Raw genomic sequence first — 18391 nt, forward strand, 5'->3', positions numbered from 1 at the left:
GCGCGCGCGCGCACACACACACACACACACACACACACACACAGACATTCACACTGAGGACTACTGTTTTAGGGTGGTGTTGGTTTTCTATGATTCTATATACAATAAAAATTGGGGAAGGCTTTAGGGTTGATGTCCTATTACAGTTTGTCAAGTATGTTTTAGTCCATATCTTTAGAATGTCCTTATATTGATGGTACTACATAAGAAGCCCTCTTCAGAGATTTTAATTGGTTCGCTTATAACTATGGCAACTATATGTCCTAGATTTTCTAGGATGTTTCTGATTTCAAGGACCGATTTAATTGTCTAAATATACAAATAACAGAGCATGAGCTCCATTTGCAGCTCAGAAAACATGATCATTATATTTATATTCTATTTCTACACAGACTCTGAGAACGGTACTGTGTGGCTGAAATGCTACTCAGAAGAGCTGAGCAAGAGCTACCAGGAACAACATGCTGATTAGTTTTTCTAGCTGGAGCCCAGGAACAGGTTTCTCCTCCCTGTGCTTTTGTTTTTACCCTCTCTCACCCATCTCTTCCTTCAAGCCCAACCAGTATGTTAGGGAGGGTCAAGAAAAGTAGTGGAAGAGGCATCACCAGAATTTTGCCTTTTGCAACTTTTTGTTTAATGTTGGAATTGAGGAGGTCCCATCGTGGTGCAGCAGAAACGAATCTGACTAGGAACCCTAGGTCACGGGCTTGATCCCTGGCCTTGCTCAGTGGGTTAAGGATCTGGCGTTGCCTTGAGCTGTGCTGTAGACTACAGATATGGCTCAGATCTTGTGTTGCTGTGGCTATGGTGTAGGCCTGCAGCTGTAGCTCCGATTGGACCCCTAGCCTGGGAACCTCCATATGGTGCAGGTGTGGCCCTAAAAAGCAAAAAAAAAAAGTTGGGATTGAAAAATCAGAAACCTTCTTTTGGCAATTCATTTGTGAGGGTGATTTGGATGTCTAGGTTTTTTTTTTTTTTCTTTCTTTTTTTTAAAGAATGGGCATTAGGAATGATTGAAATTTTGACAGCAAGAGCATGTTTGTTTGAGCTCCCGCTGTGGTGCAATGGGATTGGCAGTGTCTTAGAGCTCTGGAACACAAGTTCGATCTCTGGCCCAGCACAGTGGTTTAAGGATCTGGTGCTGCCCCAGCCTCAGCATAAGTCGAAACTATGCCTCAGATCTAATCCCTGGCCTGGGAACTTCCCTATGATGCGGTGGGGGGGGGGGGAGAAAACAAAAAGCATTATTTATTTGCAGCTTTAATTCCAAAAGATGTGACATGGTGGGAAGATGAGAAGTCACTCAGGATGAAGGAATTGGAAGGTGATATTGCTTGATGCCTAAGCTAGGATTGGTGAAGAATTAAACCACTGCTCAGTTCTCCACTCTACATCCAAGTAGACCATTGACATCCAATGTTTTTACTTAGAGTGCTGGCTTCTTGGCCTGAGACTGCAGAGAATATTCTGTTGTGTTCTTGTATATACTGGAGTAGGTCTCACATGAATAGGACGATTCCTTGGTAAGATGCCCTAGAACCTGGGAAACAAGACACAGCTGTGCTTCAGGAAGACCAGGAGTTTTGATTGAACTTGACGTTATAAAAATTGCAGTTAGGAGTTTCCATCGTGGCCCAGTGGGAAGTATTAATAATAGTAATTACTAAGTATTAATAATAGTAATAATAGTAATAGTGGGAAGTAATAAATTCAATACTCTGCCACTGACCAGAGTTAGAGGTGAAAAAGACATAGTCTGTGCCCTACAAATTTCTACAGGAAAAAATCAGCAAATAATTGGAGTTCAAAAATGTTAATACATTTTTGTGTATACCTTTGCCATGCTGTTTTGTGGCTGGCTGCCTTTAATGTTGAAAAGGACTCTCTGAGGATAATATCATCGCTAACGTAAATCCTAAAGAGAGTACATATGCCTCTGTAAGACTAAGGTCATATGGGTAAACTTACATGTCAGAGAGTATTTAGCAATAAAATTTTGAAAATACATATGTAGATAATTTAAGCATTATTTATGTAACTTGTAGAGGTGAAATACTGACCTAGAAATAAAACTCCTCAACTTTGTTGTAGTTTCAATTCCTCCACTAATTAATGCTGTATTTGTCAATCACTTTCCTCTACCTCCTCCTCTTACGGTCTAATATAAGCTAATGTAATCGAAGTGGAAGGAGACACAGAAAAGTGAATGCATTGCATGCAAATAATTAATTTTTTCTGCTTTCTCACATGGAGATTTGAAAACCATAGTATTTAAAATTTTATTTTACGAAAAAGAAAAAAATGCATAGCTCACGAAATAAAGCTATAGGCCAAATACAACGGCGTTTTGTTCTGTGGTTACTTGCAAAACTAAAATAAAGACTACACTTTGCCTCAGGGATTTGTTCACAGGGATCTAGGAATGGTTGCATTAGGAGAGTGCACCTCCCTTAAGGAACTGTGAGTTCCTTTAGGAACGAGGTTGTATCTTTCAACTCCTAGAATACTACCTTCAAAGTGTGCTTTCTTAAACTTCCTTGTAAGTTGCTAAGTTAGATGTCTCTTCTGCGGCAAGACCACAACTCCCAGAAAGCCATGTTCTTACGGCGCTCACCGAATAAAGGCGAGAAAATCCCAGCACCCATCGCGCCAGATGGAGACTACAATTCCCACTATAGCCAGGGGCTCCGGAAATCTGTCGAACACCACCTGTTGCCATAGCATCCGGGTCTGCACCAACCAATCCGAGAGTCCTTGTCCAGTAGAGGCGGGCCGTTTGTATTTTCGGCCAATAAGAGGCATTTTTGTTTTGGCGCGTGACCGGAGGAGGCGGGAGCTCAGGACCGGCGCCTTCTCCTTGCTTCTTGGGGTCGTGGCCTTGCTCCCGCTGTGCAAGGCGAGAGTCCGGGCGCGTCCACGCGCGTGTGTGCGCGTGGGACCTTTAGAGTTCGTGGGTCCGCGCTAGGTCTCTCTGGGGGCAGAAGCAGAAGCTATGGGCGGGACGGCTAGCACTCGTCGGGTCACCTTCGAGGCGGACGAGAATGAGAACATCACCGTGGTGAAGGGCATCCGGGTGAGTGACAGTGGGCGGGCGGAGGGCCGGCCCTTGGACTCGGACCCCTTACCTCTGCCTTCTTTGGGTCCCGCTCAGCCTGGTTTTCCCCGTCTGGCATCCCTAGTCTTTTCATGCCCGAAGCCGAGTTGCTTGCGAAGAAGTTTGAAGTTTTTCAAGACTTGGGACATTCATTCAGAGATATTTCCTCGTTGTGTGCCAAGTGCTGGGCACTGTGCTGGAGCGGCTGGGGGGATGCTAGATTGACCTAGACCCTCCAGGGGCTCAGAGTCCAGTCTAGACTGTATTGCTTAGTAGTTGTGGAACTTTATTTGAACCCCTGCCTTACTGTACTCATCTGTGAAATGGGGCTTGTCTTACTTCTCCTGGGTTCAGGACACACACCCTGCTTTTGCATTGCCCACATCACTTCTCTGTGGTTGAATTGGCGTTTTAATGAACCCTTCAACTGCTGTCTCTCATTTAGTACTCCCACTGACGGGGGACGGCACTCAGTCCCTTAACACACACCTTAGATTTTCTGCCCTGGCTTGGGTGAATTCTGGTTTCTCCCTCCTTGCACTTGACATCTTGTCTTTCCCAGGCGCCTTCTCTGTTAGCCTGCCATGCCTAAGTTTTGGACTGGGCCCAGTTGCTTCAAGAGTAGCGTCCGCCAGCCCGATAGGACTTGAGATAGGATTGCAAGTTTCCATACCACTAGAAGTAGTACAGTCAGGTCTCACTGAGACATTGGAGAACATTTTTAAATGCCCTTGCGTATGCCTGATCCATAAACTGAAAACTTGATTTTTCTCTAGGATGTCAGTATACCAGCACTAACTTCATTAACACGGGCTTCCGCAGCGCCAGAATTGGGAGCGTCACATTTTTGGAAGTAGGATACCTGAGCCTTGTAAATAAAGCAATTTGACTTAAGGAAGTTTTATACTGTTTTCTGTTTTTTTTTCCCTCTGGTATTACACATCTCGCATAAGTAAATGAGTAAATTATTTTTTGCATTGGTTACTAGGAATTAAAACTTCTTAAATATTTAAGGTGTTAAAAAACTTCTTACTTTGGAACTGTTAACTTGAGAAGAATTTAAGTTTTTTCTAGAAACTCAGGCTTTTGAACTCAATTTTTGGTCTTTGACCAGCATTTTCTTATATTAATTGATGATGGGTGGTACCATGGCTTGTAGTAGAATATCTGAGACTGCATTCTTTGTGTTGTGTGGTTTAGTTGGTACTCTTTGGAGTAAAATAAACATTTCTGTAAATTCTTGGTTTGTGCAGAGATTTGTTTAATCTTGCTTTTAGGCTTTGAAAGTTCCACACCAGAGGGTGGAAAAGAAATAAAAGATAAAAGAAAAATAAATTTTGGGTGAGAAGACATTGACTAGAAAAATGTGGAAATCCATGTTCTCATTGCTCTAGTACAGGCACAGTGATGACAGCAAACTAAAAGAGATATGGGCCACAGCACAGAGATTTATATCAGGTATTAGATAAAGTTAAATAAGATAAGTGCGAAAAAGGGTTGATAATAGATTAAATGAAGAGATTGGGAGTTCCCGTCATGGCGCACCAGAAACAAATCCAACTAGGAACCATGAGGTTGCGGGTTTGATCCCTGGCCTTGCTCAGTGGGTTAAGGATCTGGTGTTGCCATGAGCTGTGGTGTAGGTCGCAGATGTGGCTCGGATCTGGCATTGCTGTGGCTCTGGCGGAGGCCGGTGGCTACAGCTCCAATTAGACTCGTAGCCTGGGAACCTCCATATGCTGCGGGTGTGGCCCTAAAAAGACCCCCCCCCCCAAAAAAAAGCGATTGGCTCAAAACCCCTTTTAAAAAACTTAAAAAATTTTTTTAAAAAGAAAAGAAGCTTTGGCCACCGAACTTGGTGGTTTTTCTTTCTCATAGAACACATTTTATATTTTTGAAATTCAGGCACACACCATGCTGATTTTGACCTCCATGCTTTGCTCTTCTTCAGTTATACCTTTCACCTGGAATGCCCTTGCATCGTTTTCCCTGTTGCTTCAGATCCTTTTTCAAGGATGATTTTCAATCTCTGAGCTTCAGTCTTCTTACCTGCAAAGGGTTTGAGTCTATCTCTGAGAGCTCTGATCTCTTCCACTTCTGAAATTCTGTCAGTCTGGTGGCACTCTTAAGTTTCTTGTAGCCACACTCAGCCTCTTGCACTTTCCCCTAAAAATAACATGCTCTTGAATTGTTGAGTACTCAGGGGTCATTCTGATTTCTTTGAGGTCATGGTCAAAAGAACATCAATTTAGAGTTAAACAGAACTCAGTTAAATCTCACATTAGGCATTTAACTAGCCTGCACTTCTTTGGTTATATTTCCTTATCCCAAAGGGGAATGTCATCTCTTCTCTTGATTGTGGTAAGATGAAGTAAGGTATTTAAAGCACTTGGCACTTGGAGATTTTTTTTTTCTTTTTCTCCCTCCTCCCTTCCTCCCTCCCGTCCTCCCTTTTTTTTAATGGCTGCATCTGTAGCATATGGAAACTCTGTGCTAGGGGTTGAATCAGCTGTAGCTGAGGCCTATGCCACAACCACACCAATAGCGGCTTTGAGCCACATCTGAGACCTTTGCTGCAGCTTGTGGCAATGGCGGATCCTTAACCCACTGAGCAAGGCCAGGGATCGAACCTGCATCCTTACAGAGACCATGTCAGCTTCTTAACACGCTGAGCCACAACAGGAACTCCACATTGAGTTTTAACAAAAGGCAGCTGTTATTAATATGATGGAATTCCTCCCACACCTGATGTTCTAAGATTCTTTGGATGTGCTGTGTACTGTGGTGGAAAGAGCATGAACTTTGGAGCCAGGCAGACCTTAGTTTGACCCTAGCTTTGCCTCTCACTAGCTTGTGGCCTGGGACAAGTCACTTTCATTGTGTTTCCCTGTTGGATATGTGGATAATGCAACAAACTTTTGATACTTTTGTATCAAGTACCGCTTGTGAGGACTTGCTATGTAAGCATTTCCACAGTGATTAGTACTTAAATGAGTAGTAGCTGTTATTGGAGCTGGTCAAGGGGATAGATACCTAACCTTACATGAACTGAAAATAATAAAAATAAGAGCATATTGTGTTCCTACATGTGTACCTAAGGGGGTGTGGACTGGGGAAGGGGAGCCCTGAGTTCTGCAAACGATTGCCTGTGTGACTTTTTTTTTTGTCTGTGTACTTTGCAGATTTTTTTTTTTTTTTTTTGGTCTTTTTTGCTATTTCTTGGGCGGCTCCTGCGGCATATGGAGGTTCCCAGGCTAGGGGTTGAATCGGAGCTGCAGCCACCAGCCTACGTCAGAGCCACAGCAACGCGGGATCCAAGCCGAGTCTGCAACCTACACCACAGCTCACGGCAACGCCGGATCGTTAACCCACTGAGCAAGGGCAGGGACGGAACCTGCAACCTCATGGTTCCTAGTCGGATTCGTTAACCACTGCGCCACGACGGGAACTCCTTTGCAGATGTTTTTAAGCTGACCTTTATATTTTTCTTAGGTCAAAAAAGTCCTCTTGTTTCTCTTGTAGCTTGGGGAAGGATAAGAAGCAATCTTAGTATCATAAGTGAGCCACAGTTTTTAGCTCAGTTGATTGAATCACCGTGCTGTTGAGGCCCGATTTCGGTGTTGAATTGCAGATAGGTTTGTTGAACTTGGCTGAGGAAAGTGTTCCAGATTTACCCAGTTGTCTAACATTCATGCCGTCACTCATAAGAGTAAGCGTGTGCCAGCAATGCGGTAGATTCAGTCACTGCTGGAAAATCAATTTTGTCTTCCACTGATAAGGATAATAATTTCATCTTCATTTATGTTAATATATGAAGAGTGACATTTAGTAAGCAACATAAGGCTTTAAGTAACTAGGTTGTGTTTATTAATAGATCATGTTTTCTGATGTTTTTGGCCCAGGTCCTCAAACAGGTAGCAATTAAAGGACCTACTTACACTTTTAAGTTTAAAGTTTCTTCTCACTTACCAGGTGTCATTTATAAGGGGACTGCTGTCCCCCCTCCTTTTTTTTTGTTGTAGCTTAATTTATTTATGATATTACATTTTTCCTTGTCAACTGTTAACTCTCCTTGGGGTGGGTCTCTTCAGCCTTTGTATGATGTCTAACAGTCCAGAATGCTTTATGTTCAAATTTCTATTAGCATTAAGAATTAATCCTTATAAGCAATGAGATCCTGCTGTATAGCACAAGGAACTATATTTAATCACTTGTGATAGAACATGATGGAGGATAATGTGAGAAAAAGAGTATATATATATATTTATGTGTATGACTGTCGCTTTGCTATGTAATAGAATTTGACAGAACACTCTAAATCAACTATAATAGAAAAAATAAAAATCTTAATCCTTTATTTTCTCCACTATCTATATTTTTTAATCATTAGAGCTTTCCGCTTTTTCATGTTGAATATTATTGGGATAAACTACATGAAAATATATAGAAAAATGTTCAAATATTTCAGAATATATTTTTTAGGGCATTAGTAAAGAAAGTATGTCTTTAAAAACTCTACAATACTCCTGAAGATACATCTTTTGGAGCAGTGGGGAAAAAAGCCAGATTAAAAGAAAGGATGAACTCCAATACTGTTTATTTCATGTATGTAATGCATATATATTTGATGATCAAAAAGAGAGAGATCATTATTTAATAAGTTGATAGCAAACCCAAGGTTTTGTTTTTGTTCTTTTTTAAAAAAAGATCTATTCTTTAAGAGAAGAATATTTAAAAGACCTTTGCTTTAAAATCTCTATAAATCTACACCCAAGAATGACCTTTATGATAGCAGGAGGAAAGAAAAAAACAAGGCCTTTCTGCTCAAAATATCTTACCCACCCTGACCTGAAATTCTCACTGGGAAATGCCTCTCCACCATGCAAATCTGTTGCCAGAAATTAGTGACACATTGGACTGGTGGGAATGAAGCTGGGCTGCCTCCTTCCATCTTTGCTCACTAGAAAGATGGATCCTTGGGCCACACCCAGTTCTACCTCATCAGAAATTGGGATTTGCATTTTCAGCAGACTCTGGACACCAAAGCGCTACCTTAGACTGTGAAAAATTAGAATGGGATAAATGAATTATTTGTTCCTTTACAAAGCTCCTCCCCCAAGGAGACAAAGGAGGGAGCAGTTTTATGATGATGCTTGGTGTCCCTCCCTCCTTTATCCTTAGCTATTGACAGCTCTCCCCTTTCCACAAAATAACCTGCATTCTAACACCTGATTCCAACTTTGACTCTGATTCCATGGGTTGGATCAAAGGCCATGCTCTTGCCCTGCCCTCCTCTCCAAGTGTAAAATAAGTTTCTTGTGATAGAAAGACCAAGCATTTTGATGACTCGTATTACATGTGCTTAATAGGCTTTTTCTGAGCACCTGCTGTGTCTGCTTAGCGAGTGTGCCTTGCTCTCAGTCTTTCACAAGTTTATCTGAAACATCAAAGCTGTGAGTGAACTCTTCCAGAGCAAATGTCAACTTCAATAAGTAGCATTTTCAAAGTAATATTTATCATGCTTTCCAGGCATAAACTAATCTTTGCAACTGCCCTTGAAGTTGCAAGCCGAAATTCGCAGGAGCCAGTGTGGTAGTAAGGATTCTTACGTGGAACACAGCGAGTGCTTTGGGAAGTGTTGGCAGTTGAGAGCCCCTAAATGAAGAGTTTTTTTTTTTTTTACAAATGTGGGATGTGGTTAAGGAGCCAGGAGAGGGTACATTAGCTGAGGCTACAAATTCAGTCAGTCATTGGGAGTGTTGAGGAATGTTGTCGAGGTAGATGATTGGTCCCTTTGTACTTTAGATTCCGTGAGTCTCTTGGCTATGTGTTACCATGTTAAACTTTCTAGGATTTTATGCAGACAGAAGTTCATGGTTTCCACTAATAACAAATGCAGAGAGTACAAGTGATAAACGACAGGCTTAAGCTAAAAATTACATTTTGGATCCCTGTACATATAGATAGATGGTATTCCCCCACCCTCTGTTAGTATTTGGAAGTGATTTCTTCCAAATAAGAGTAGCAGTTTTTGAAGCCTATGTCTTGAACTGGTAGTTGAAAACAAAAGGACCTATGCTGCATGGAAAGAAGACCAGGTGAGAAAAAGGGTCCGAGTCCTTTAATTGGTTTGATAAGAAACACCTCGAAGAAGTTGAGAAAGACGATTCTGGCGGTGAAGATATTTGTTTCTGTCTCATGTGGTTCCTAACTCTACCTCTTAGAGATGGGCAACTTAAAAGGGGTTCTTCTCTTCCTTTTACTCCATTCTTCGGAAGTAGAAATATTTCATCTTGCCCAGTCTCTTGTTTCTGAGAAAATGCTGGATTCCAGGTGGGTGAGTGGTGTTTATCTGTGCTGATTTTTAGGTAAGACCAATGTGGGTGGGAAGAGATGCTTAGGAAGATTGCAGAAGGAAGGTGACACACGTGTCCGCTTCTCTGGGGCACACGGCAGTGTGGGCACTAGTGCAGACCCCACATTGGCAAGCCCCACTCATTGAAGCTCTTTAGGAGCAGTAGAGAGTAGGGTGGATGATCCAAGACAGTGAACCGAATTCTGCTCTGTAGACAGGCCCCCTTCTCTTGGTTCTCCCTCATGTTGGAACAGTGGTTCTTAACTCTTAGTTCACTGACTGCTCCAAGTCTCTAAGCTATGGACTCTGCCCAGAACAAGGCAGTTTGCAGGAAACTTTGCATACGGTTGAGGAATTAATCCATAGATTCATGAATCTATGGACCTCAGGGCATAATTCCAGCATTATTGTGTGTTTGGGTCATTTCACCCTTTGCTACAAAAAATTTCTGTAGATCGAACTTGGTATTTGCCGTAATGGAGATTCTAGAGATGTCTGGAAACCAGGTGTAATAGCTATAGATCCTTAAGTTGAAAAAAAGCTTTTTTTTTTTTTTTTCTTCGCCTATTTTTTGTCCACCCCTTGGAATATGAAGTTCCTGGGCCAGGGATCAGCTCCTAGCTGCAGTTTAGACATACGCCGAAGCCGTGGCAACACCTGATCCCTAACCCGCTGTGCCCGGCAGGGGATCAAACCTGTGTCCCAGGGCTTCAGAGACACTGCTGATCCAAAAACAACAACAACAACAACAAAAAAAAACCCAAACTTTTTAAAAAGAAGTATCCTGTTTAAGGAAAGATGTTTTCTAAAGAGGTTGCCACTTACATGGAGGCTGCTTGTCGATGCGGAAGCTTGTTTTACTTTTGGGTCATTTTGCATCTCAGAGAACTGTTGTTCTCCAGCTATAGATTGTGTGTTTAACCCAGGCCAGCATTGCTAAATCTTGTCAGCTGCTTCACAAGGGAGTCCCCCAGCTCACAGAGGAGGTCTGGTGAGTGCAGACCTCAACTTACTACTGCAGCTGAGAGGTCAGCTCAGCTGGTGTTAGCCTGAGATACAAAGGATAGTCTGCCTGTTGCCTGCGAGCAACATAGTTGTGACTGGACGCAACTCTAGGCTGCCTTCTTTTGGAAGGGCCTGGGGATACACTTGTGCATGTTTTGTAAAAACAAAAGAGACAAACAAAAAAAGATGTTGACTCTCAAGACAACCCTGCAACCTCTTTATAAACTTAAAAAAATGAATTGTGTTCCTTTGGACAACATACTGTAAATTTACTGAACTATAACCAAAGACTTTATTGGGAAATGTTTTGAATTTATGTTAGAATTTGGTATTAGTAGCAAGTTTTGAGCCATCAGATAAAACACACAGTTAAAAAGTTAACAAGAAATAGTGATTTGATTGAAAGATGCATTGTACTTTTACTGTGCAAAGAGCATAGATAGAGATAAATGGGCAGCTTATGTGCTCAGACCAGGACCTCTGCAGCCGCTTCTGGCAGTAAGTGTAGGCCTTGTCTTCACACACCACATAGAGACAAGCCCAGTACAAACTCAGGCAGAGCTGATGGGAGTCAGCCGAAGGCTGGAGCTGTTTTAGTAATAACTCCACTTGATACTTGTGTTGCATGTTATAGTCTAAGAGCATCTGGAATTCTTCCTCTGTAACTCTAAGGGTAGGTTTTATTTTCAGTTTCAGATGCGGAGGTGAGGCCCACTGAGGTGAGGTCCCTATGGTTATGTAGGTAGGTATGGTTATGTAGGTAGTAGGTAGTAGGTAGTAGGTAGTGCTTTTTCCTCTGTTCTGGGCCAGCTTTCTGTTTACTCTCCAAGAATGAAACTTTTGAGGCTGCTTTAAGGATTGGAAGGACCTTTTGTTATATTCATTTCGAACGTAGCAATAGAGGCAGTTTCCATCGTGGCACAGTGGTTAACGAATCCGACTAGGAACCATGAGGGTGCGGGTTTGATCCCTGGCCTTGCTCAGTGGGTTAAGGATCCTGCGTTGCTGTGAGCTGTGGTGTAGGTCGCAGACGTGGCTCGGATCCCGTGTTGCTGTGGCTGTGGAGTAGGCCTGCAGCTCCAGCTCCGATTCAACCCCTAGCCTGGGAATCTGCATATGCTGTGGGAGTGGCTCTAGAAATGGCAAAAAGACAAAAAAAAAAAAGTAGCAATAGATAATGGCAAGGCATGAATTTTGATGTGAAGTTGATGAAGCTGTATTTAGAAGTTAGGGTGGCCTGTCTCTGATATAGGTGAAAGTTTATAGCTAATAGTTGATTTTTAGCACCTCTGATTAGATAAAATAGACCTTTAATGGAGTTGTAGTTCTCTGACTTACAGAAATATAAACTAAAATATAAAATTATATATGTCAAATTAGGTTTATGTGTATTAGCTTTAAACACATTACATATGTAGCAGTGTATGTTTATACGATGGCATAATATATGGTATATATGATATGTAATATAAAATATGCATAATATAGCATACTATGTTAATATGGTACATTAGGTATATATTATGTAGTATATTACCTTATATATCGAGTAAACTTTATGTTACGTATCAATTAAAATAGCTTTAAGATTCCAAAACCTAATAAGTCTCATTTTATTTCTTTAAGAGGAGGTGATACATTTTTACCTAACTGTATAGGAGGAAGGAGTGTATCGTTTAATAGTAGACAAAGCATGGGACTAGGGGATGGGGGCTCCTGGTTGTGGTCCTGATGCTGCCAGTAGCTGGACATTGCTCAGGATCTCTTTTCTTCCCACCTGTGAATTGAGAGGATTGGAGTCAATCTTAAGGGGTTTTCCGAAGATGTGACTCAGCTTTGCAGGTGAGTTTCAGCAGCAGTCTTGGTGCCTGTCAGTTGTTAGAAAAGTTGCAGCTGGCTGTGGCGTCTTCAAATAGAAAGTCCCCTTGCACTCTCCTTCCTAACTTCTCTTCCAAGAAAGGAGTCAGTTTTTCCTTCCAAGATCACAACTTTTGAGCAGTAGACATTCCGCTTACTATCTCATCTTCTTGCTGGTTTGGGTCCTGAAATGCAAGTTTAGGTATAAACTGATATATCGCAAGGGCCTCAATTAGTGCTTGGCCTAGTAAACTTTTGCTGAATGGCCCACAAACATGTAGGAGCTCACAATTCTGTGGAAATGTGGAAAGGCAAAAGCTTGTTCCATCACTGGAGTGCTGCATTGGAAATTTGTGTAAGGCACCCGGGGGGCACAAGAAAGGTCACATTGGGTAGGCAGAGTTGGAATGGAGTAGGGAGCTCATTTGGTCAGAGAAGGCTTTATGATGTGTGAACTGGAGTTTTAAAGGCAGTTCTCTCCCATGGGCCAGGGGAGACAGCAGTGTAGGTGTGTATATAAAGGCAAAGAATTGGCAACAGGTAGCCAGTGTGGGTGTAGAACAGGCCATGATGTGTTAAGGAAGAAGCTATGGACGTTGAGGTCAGAGAGTTAGGTCATAAACAAATGAAGAGGAGTCTTGAATGCCACACAAACAAATTTGGGCTTTTATGTCAACACAGATAGCTTTTGAAGGACTTGAAGCAGTTACCATAGTCAGATTTGCATTTTAGAAGGAATGTCAGTGGTGCCACGAAATACGACAGGGGAAGTGGGATGGGAGAAGAAATGATAAATTCATTAACAATTTAGGGTTTGAAGACGTCATGGCTAAGAGAATGAGGGATGGAGAAGAGTCGAGGACAAGTTCTGTCCTGATTTAGAGGCTGGACGGAGGTGGTGTTAATGAGATAAAGAAAACAGGAGGAGGAAGAGATTTTTGGCAAGTATGAATTCAGTTTGGGACAAGTCGGTTTTGAGGTGCTTGTGGTCTATCCCAGGGAGGTGTCTTTTAGGCAGTTAAGTGTTTAGGTATGGTTTTTGGGGTACAGGTCTTAGAGTGGGGATATTAGATTTAAAATTCATTAATTTATCAAGAGCAGTGAAAAATCAAGGGAGTGAATGAGGGTACCAACAAGAGCACATAGGGACGAAAGTAAAGGCAAAGAACAGAATCTGGAGACCTCTAGCTTTTGAGGGTGGGTGGGGGAGGGGAGGCCTGCAAAAGAGGTAAAACTCAACCAGAGTCCTAGGACAACCAGGACAGGGGACTTTGGAAGAGCCAAGACAGCGGTTTCCAGGTTTCCAGGAGAGGGGAGTGGCCAGAGGTGTTAGATGCTGAAGTCAGGTCAATTAGGTGCTTTCTCTATATCAGTATAAAAGTTATTTATGTAATAGAAAAGGTGATTTATTTGGTGGTTGGCGACTTGTACTGGAAGACTTTTTCTGCTGCATCGGGTTAGCAGGGGAAACTGGAAGACGGTCCTTGAGGATGTAGAAGGGGGTCACCCTGTTACTTGACCTGGAAACCTCCCTAATGATTTCTGCTTCCGCCCCCATCTAGTCAGACCCTGTCTAGCTGTGAAGGCAGGTGCCTGACTCAGACTTCCTGGGTTTGAATCCTGGCTGCATAATTTATCACATGTAAAATCCGGCCCACGTTATTTAATCTGGCTTTGCTTCAGTTTCCTTACCTATACAGTGGAGATGATAAAAGTATCTTACAGGATTGTTGAGGGTGAAATAAGTAAAGTGCTTGCTTAGTTGAGTGTAAATGCCTGGCACAGAATCAGCACTCGGTGAAGGTTAGCTACTTTGAATCCTAAATATCTTTTGAATGTGTTCTCCCTGGAACATTTAAAAAAAAAACTTGTGTAATTTGCATATAATACATTCATCTGTTTTCTGTGTAGAGCACTTTCTAATAAATTTATAAAATTATGCAGCCATAACCTCAGTCCAGTTTTAGAACATTTTCATCACTCCAATAAAATCTCCGATGCCCATTTCTAGTTAATTTCCATTCCCATCTCAGCCTTAGGCAACCACTTATCTGTTTTCTTTTTGTGTAGAGATCCCTTTTCTGGGCATTTCATATAAATGGAATTGCACAATATGTGGCCTTTTGTGTCTGGCTTCCTTTACTTAATTGTTTTTTAGGTCTACCCATGTCATAGCATATATCAGAACTTCTTTTTATTGTGAATTAATTGTAGTCCATTGCATGGATATATAATGTTTTGTTTATCCATTTGCCAGTAGGTGGGTATTTGTTTCCACTCTTGCTATTATGAATAATGCTGCTCTGAACATTCTCATGCAAGTTTTTGTTGAGACATACGCTTCATAGCTTCGTAATTGGTCCTTTAGCCTCCCTCAGGGGTCCTTCTGCTTTTGTTCTTGTCCTCCTCCAATCTGTTTTCCACTCTATAGCTAGAGTGATGTTTCTAAAATGTAAGTCTGATTGTGCCATTACCCTGTGTAAAATCCTTCAGTAGTGCCCAGTTGCCCTCAGGATCAAGTTCAAACCCCCTAACTTGAGGATTCATTGAGTTTTCAAAATCTAAAATTTATTTCCTTCTTTTGACCTTCTCTATCACGAAGCTCCCTCCCCTAGCTTCCTGCTTCAGCCATTCTTTTTTTAAAATCATATTGTTTGATTTATTTAAACATTCTTTCAATTAACCAGGCTTATTGAGGCTCTGGGGATATAATAATAGGACAGCCAAATCCTTGCTTTCCAGGAGCTTTCTTCCTAGTGAGGAAGGCAGGCAGTAAACAAGAAAGTGTCAGAGAGTGGTAAGTGCTAAAAAGAAAATAAAAAAGGATGATATGATAATAATGGGGGGAGGGACTCTCACATCTGGAGTGAGTGTTCTCAGAGCCTGCTTGATATCTCCACTTGCTGTCTAATGGTGGGAAGTGCTGTTTAACTGTCCCTTTACGCTGTACCCCCTTAGAGTACTCTCATCCTGCTCCTTCTCTTCCTAACCACTCTTCCTCCTCCTCGGCTGCCCGTCCAGCCCCCTTCCCAAAGCCTGGCCAGATGCCCTGCCCACCTGCCCGTTATGCCGTCTGTCCTTCCATTACAGGCCAACTGACCCAAGGAACATCCTTCATATCATACTTAAATTCATGATGGTTTACTTCTTCTTCTCCCCTTGAAGCAGCTTGATGACGTTGAATACCTGAAGTCTAGTCTGTTCATGGCCCAAAGTTGGTGCAGGATGAAATTTGAAAGAGGGATTGTTTGTGGTTAGCCTTGAACAGGACGGAGGGAGGGACATTATTTCCTTGGGACTGGAGGGAGGGAAGGAGCTAAGGCCTGCTGCTTGTGGAAATTAATTTGTAGGATGAAGGGGAAAGTTGAAGGAGTTCTGATGACTTACATTTTCTCAGCGATTACAATTTAGTGCACAGTATAAAATGAGGAAAAGAGGTATTTATAATGAGCAATTAGCAGTGCATTAGAAGAAGTAAAAAAGTGGTGCTGTGGGGTGCATCTTGAAATCTTAAAACTTCTTAACTTGCTTTTAGTTTTATAGCTGTTAGATTTAGTCTAATTTCTCCAGGCCGTTTGTTTTATATATATTGCTATGGATGGCTGAATTACTTGGATGCCATTGTGCTGTTTCCTTGTTCTTCTATAATGGATTTTATTTTGGTGTTGCTTTTCAGCTTTCGGAAAATGTGATTGATCGTATGAAGGAAACCTCTCCATCTGGCCCGAAGTCTCAGCGGTATTCTGGTGCTTACGGTGCCTCAGGTACTTTGGAATTTTAATTTCTGAATTTTTAGTAGAAAAATTTACAAGTGGTAAAAGTTCACTCAATAGTCAGGTTCTTCTGTATGTCTGACTTGTTATTTGGATGTTGAGCTTTTTATAGTTGTCTTTCTTCGGTAACCAACCATGGGTATTGGTTCCCGGGCCCCCTTGGATAGCAGAATCAGTCCCTTATATAAAGTGGGTAGTAGTTGCCTATAACCTATGTACATCCTCTCTTATATTTTAAATCATTTCTTAAATTATTTATGATAACTAATATACTGTAAATGCCCTGTGAATTGTTTTAAATACAGTGTAAATGCTATATAAATACTTGCCTGCGTGGCAAATTCAGATTTTGCTTTTGGGATATTCTGGAGTTTTTATTTTTTCCTGAATGTTTTCAATCTGGTTGGTTGAGTCTGTGGATATGGAGGGCCAACTGTACTAGTGATCATTACTGGGGATTCTTTTCCTCTCTTTTCTCTTTCATTTTTTAAAAGTTTTATTGACGTATAGTTGATTTACAATATTGTGATAGTTTCAGCTGTAACAACAAGGTGATTAAATTATACATATACACACATTCATTCTTTTTCAGATGATTTTCCCATATAGATTATCACAGAATATTGGGTACAGTTTCCTGTGCTATACACTGGGGTTTCTTTTAAAATGCTTTGCACCAGGGAGTTCCCATCGGGGTTCAGTGGAAGTGAATCTGACTAGTATCTATGAAGACACACGTTCGATCCCTGGCATCACTCAGTGGGTTAAGGATCCGGTGTTGCTGTGAGGTGTGGTGTAGGTCGCAGACATGGCTCGGTTCTGGTGTTGCTGTGGCTGTGGTGTAGGCTGGTGGCTACAGCTCCAGTTCAACCCCTAGCCTGGGAACTTCCATGTGCCGCAGGTGTGGCCCTAAAAAAAAAAAAAAAAAAAAGAAGAAGCAAATAAATAAATACATAAATACAATGCTTTGCACTAAATATAGAATGAATCTACTTTTAGTCTTTGGGATTTTTTTTTTTTTTTTCCTCTTCCAGCTCCTGAATCCTTTATTAGGCTTTGGAAGTTTATTTCATATGTCTTTTTATGTGACGTGGGTTGCTTATAGGGATATTAAAGTTTTAGGAGTAAATATTTATTAAACAAAAAAATGAACTTAGATAATAGTGATTCATTGTTTCCAAATGGTGGCAAATCTCTAATGAGTTTATATTCTAATAAATTTCCTCTCAATTTATAAAGTTTATTCCTTCATAGTCTTAATTATTGATGAAAATGTGTTAAATGAAATCCATAGAGAGTTATTGTCTCATTTTATCTGTGGATCCTGCAGGATAAGAGACTATTTCTTTTCCCTCTCCTCTCTCCTACCCCAGTCATCTATTCATCCAACTATTATTTACTGAGCCCCTCCTATGCATTGGGCACTGTTCTTGTTGCTGCTGTATGGATGGACATACCGTTTCTTGGTGAAATGACAATGAGAAAATAGTTGGAATGATTGATCTTGGATTAAGTGAGGATTTTCGTTATCTATTAGAAAGGGACATTATGTGGTAAATCTGGCTACAAACTCAAATACTTTGAGAAACATAAGTTGCTGCCCAAATGCCATTCACTTGGGGACAGTGTAACCCTCTTACTAATCATTAAGTCAGTAACCATGCGTTGAGCTTCTGATGTGTTTAGAGGAGAAGGTGCCAAGATGATTAAGAGATAGTTCTTGTCCTTTTGAAACTTACTGTTTAGTAGCCTCCTTAAGAAGGGTTTGTAGTTCATTAAAGTGGAATAGAAAGTGACCATTCTGTCCTCTCTGGGACCCATTCTTTGGCTTCTGGGCCACACTGTTGGTTTTCCTCCTACCTTACTTGCATCCTCAGTATAGTCATCTTTACTGATTTCCACTAACTAATCTTATCAAATTGTATGCCTTTCGAATCATTATGTAGGTTCCCGTGACTCCCAAAAGTATATCTCTAGCCCTGACCTTTCCACTTAGTTTTCTTCAACTTAAACCTTTTCTTCTTCTTCAGGGTTGCTTCTCTTCTCCATCTTTCCCAGCACATGGCACTGGGATTCATTGTTGTTTTCTTTTTCTTAATTCTTATATTAGGCCTTAGGCTGGTCTTGTGAGCTCCATCTCCAAAATATGTGTGGATATGCTCTTTGCATGTCCATCTTCACTGTTGCAGCTCCGGTTGAGATAACTACCATCTCTTACCTTGTCTTTTGCAGAAGCCTCTTAAGCGGCTCCCTGCTTGTACTCTTGTCCTCCCTCTATGCTTTGCCATGTACACAGAGGCCTCAGCA

The 18391-nt window shown here is 41.4% G+C and overlaps 1 protein-coding gene across 7 annotated transcripts in view; it reads left to right on the forward strand.

Annotated features, from left to right (window-relative positions):
* CHCHD3 (coiled-coil-helix-coiled-coil-helix domain containing 3) overlaps positions 2801 to 18391 on the forward strand; it is a 296388-nt gene continuing 280797 nt past the window's right edge. For 3 of the 7 annotated variants that reach the window (XM_021078528.1, XM_021078525.1, XM_021078527.1), the window contains exons 1-2: positions 2822 to 3073; positions 15988 to 16075. In XM_021078528.1, the coding sequence (XP_020934187.1) occupies positions 2993 to 3073; positions 15988 to 16075 (169 nt within the window). In that variant the 5' untranslated portion in view covers positions 2822 to 2992. 7 annotated transcript variants of the gene reach the window in all.

The sequence above is a fragment of the Sus scrofa genome, chromosome 18 (assembly GCF_000003025.6).
Source record: "Sus scrofa isolate TJ Tabasco breed Duroc chromosome 18, Sscrofa11.1, whole genome shotgun sequence".
Lineage (NCBI taxonomy): Eukaryota > Metazoa > Chordata > Mammalia > Artiodactyla > Suidae > Sus > Sus scrofa.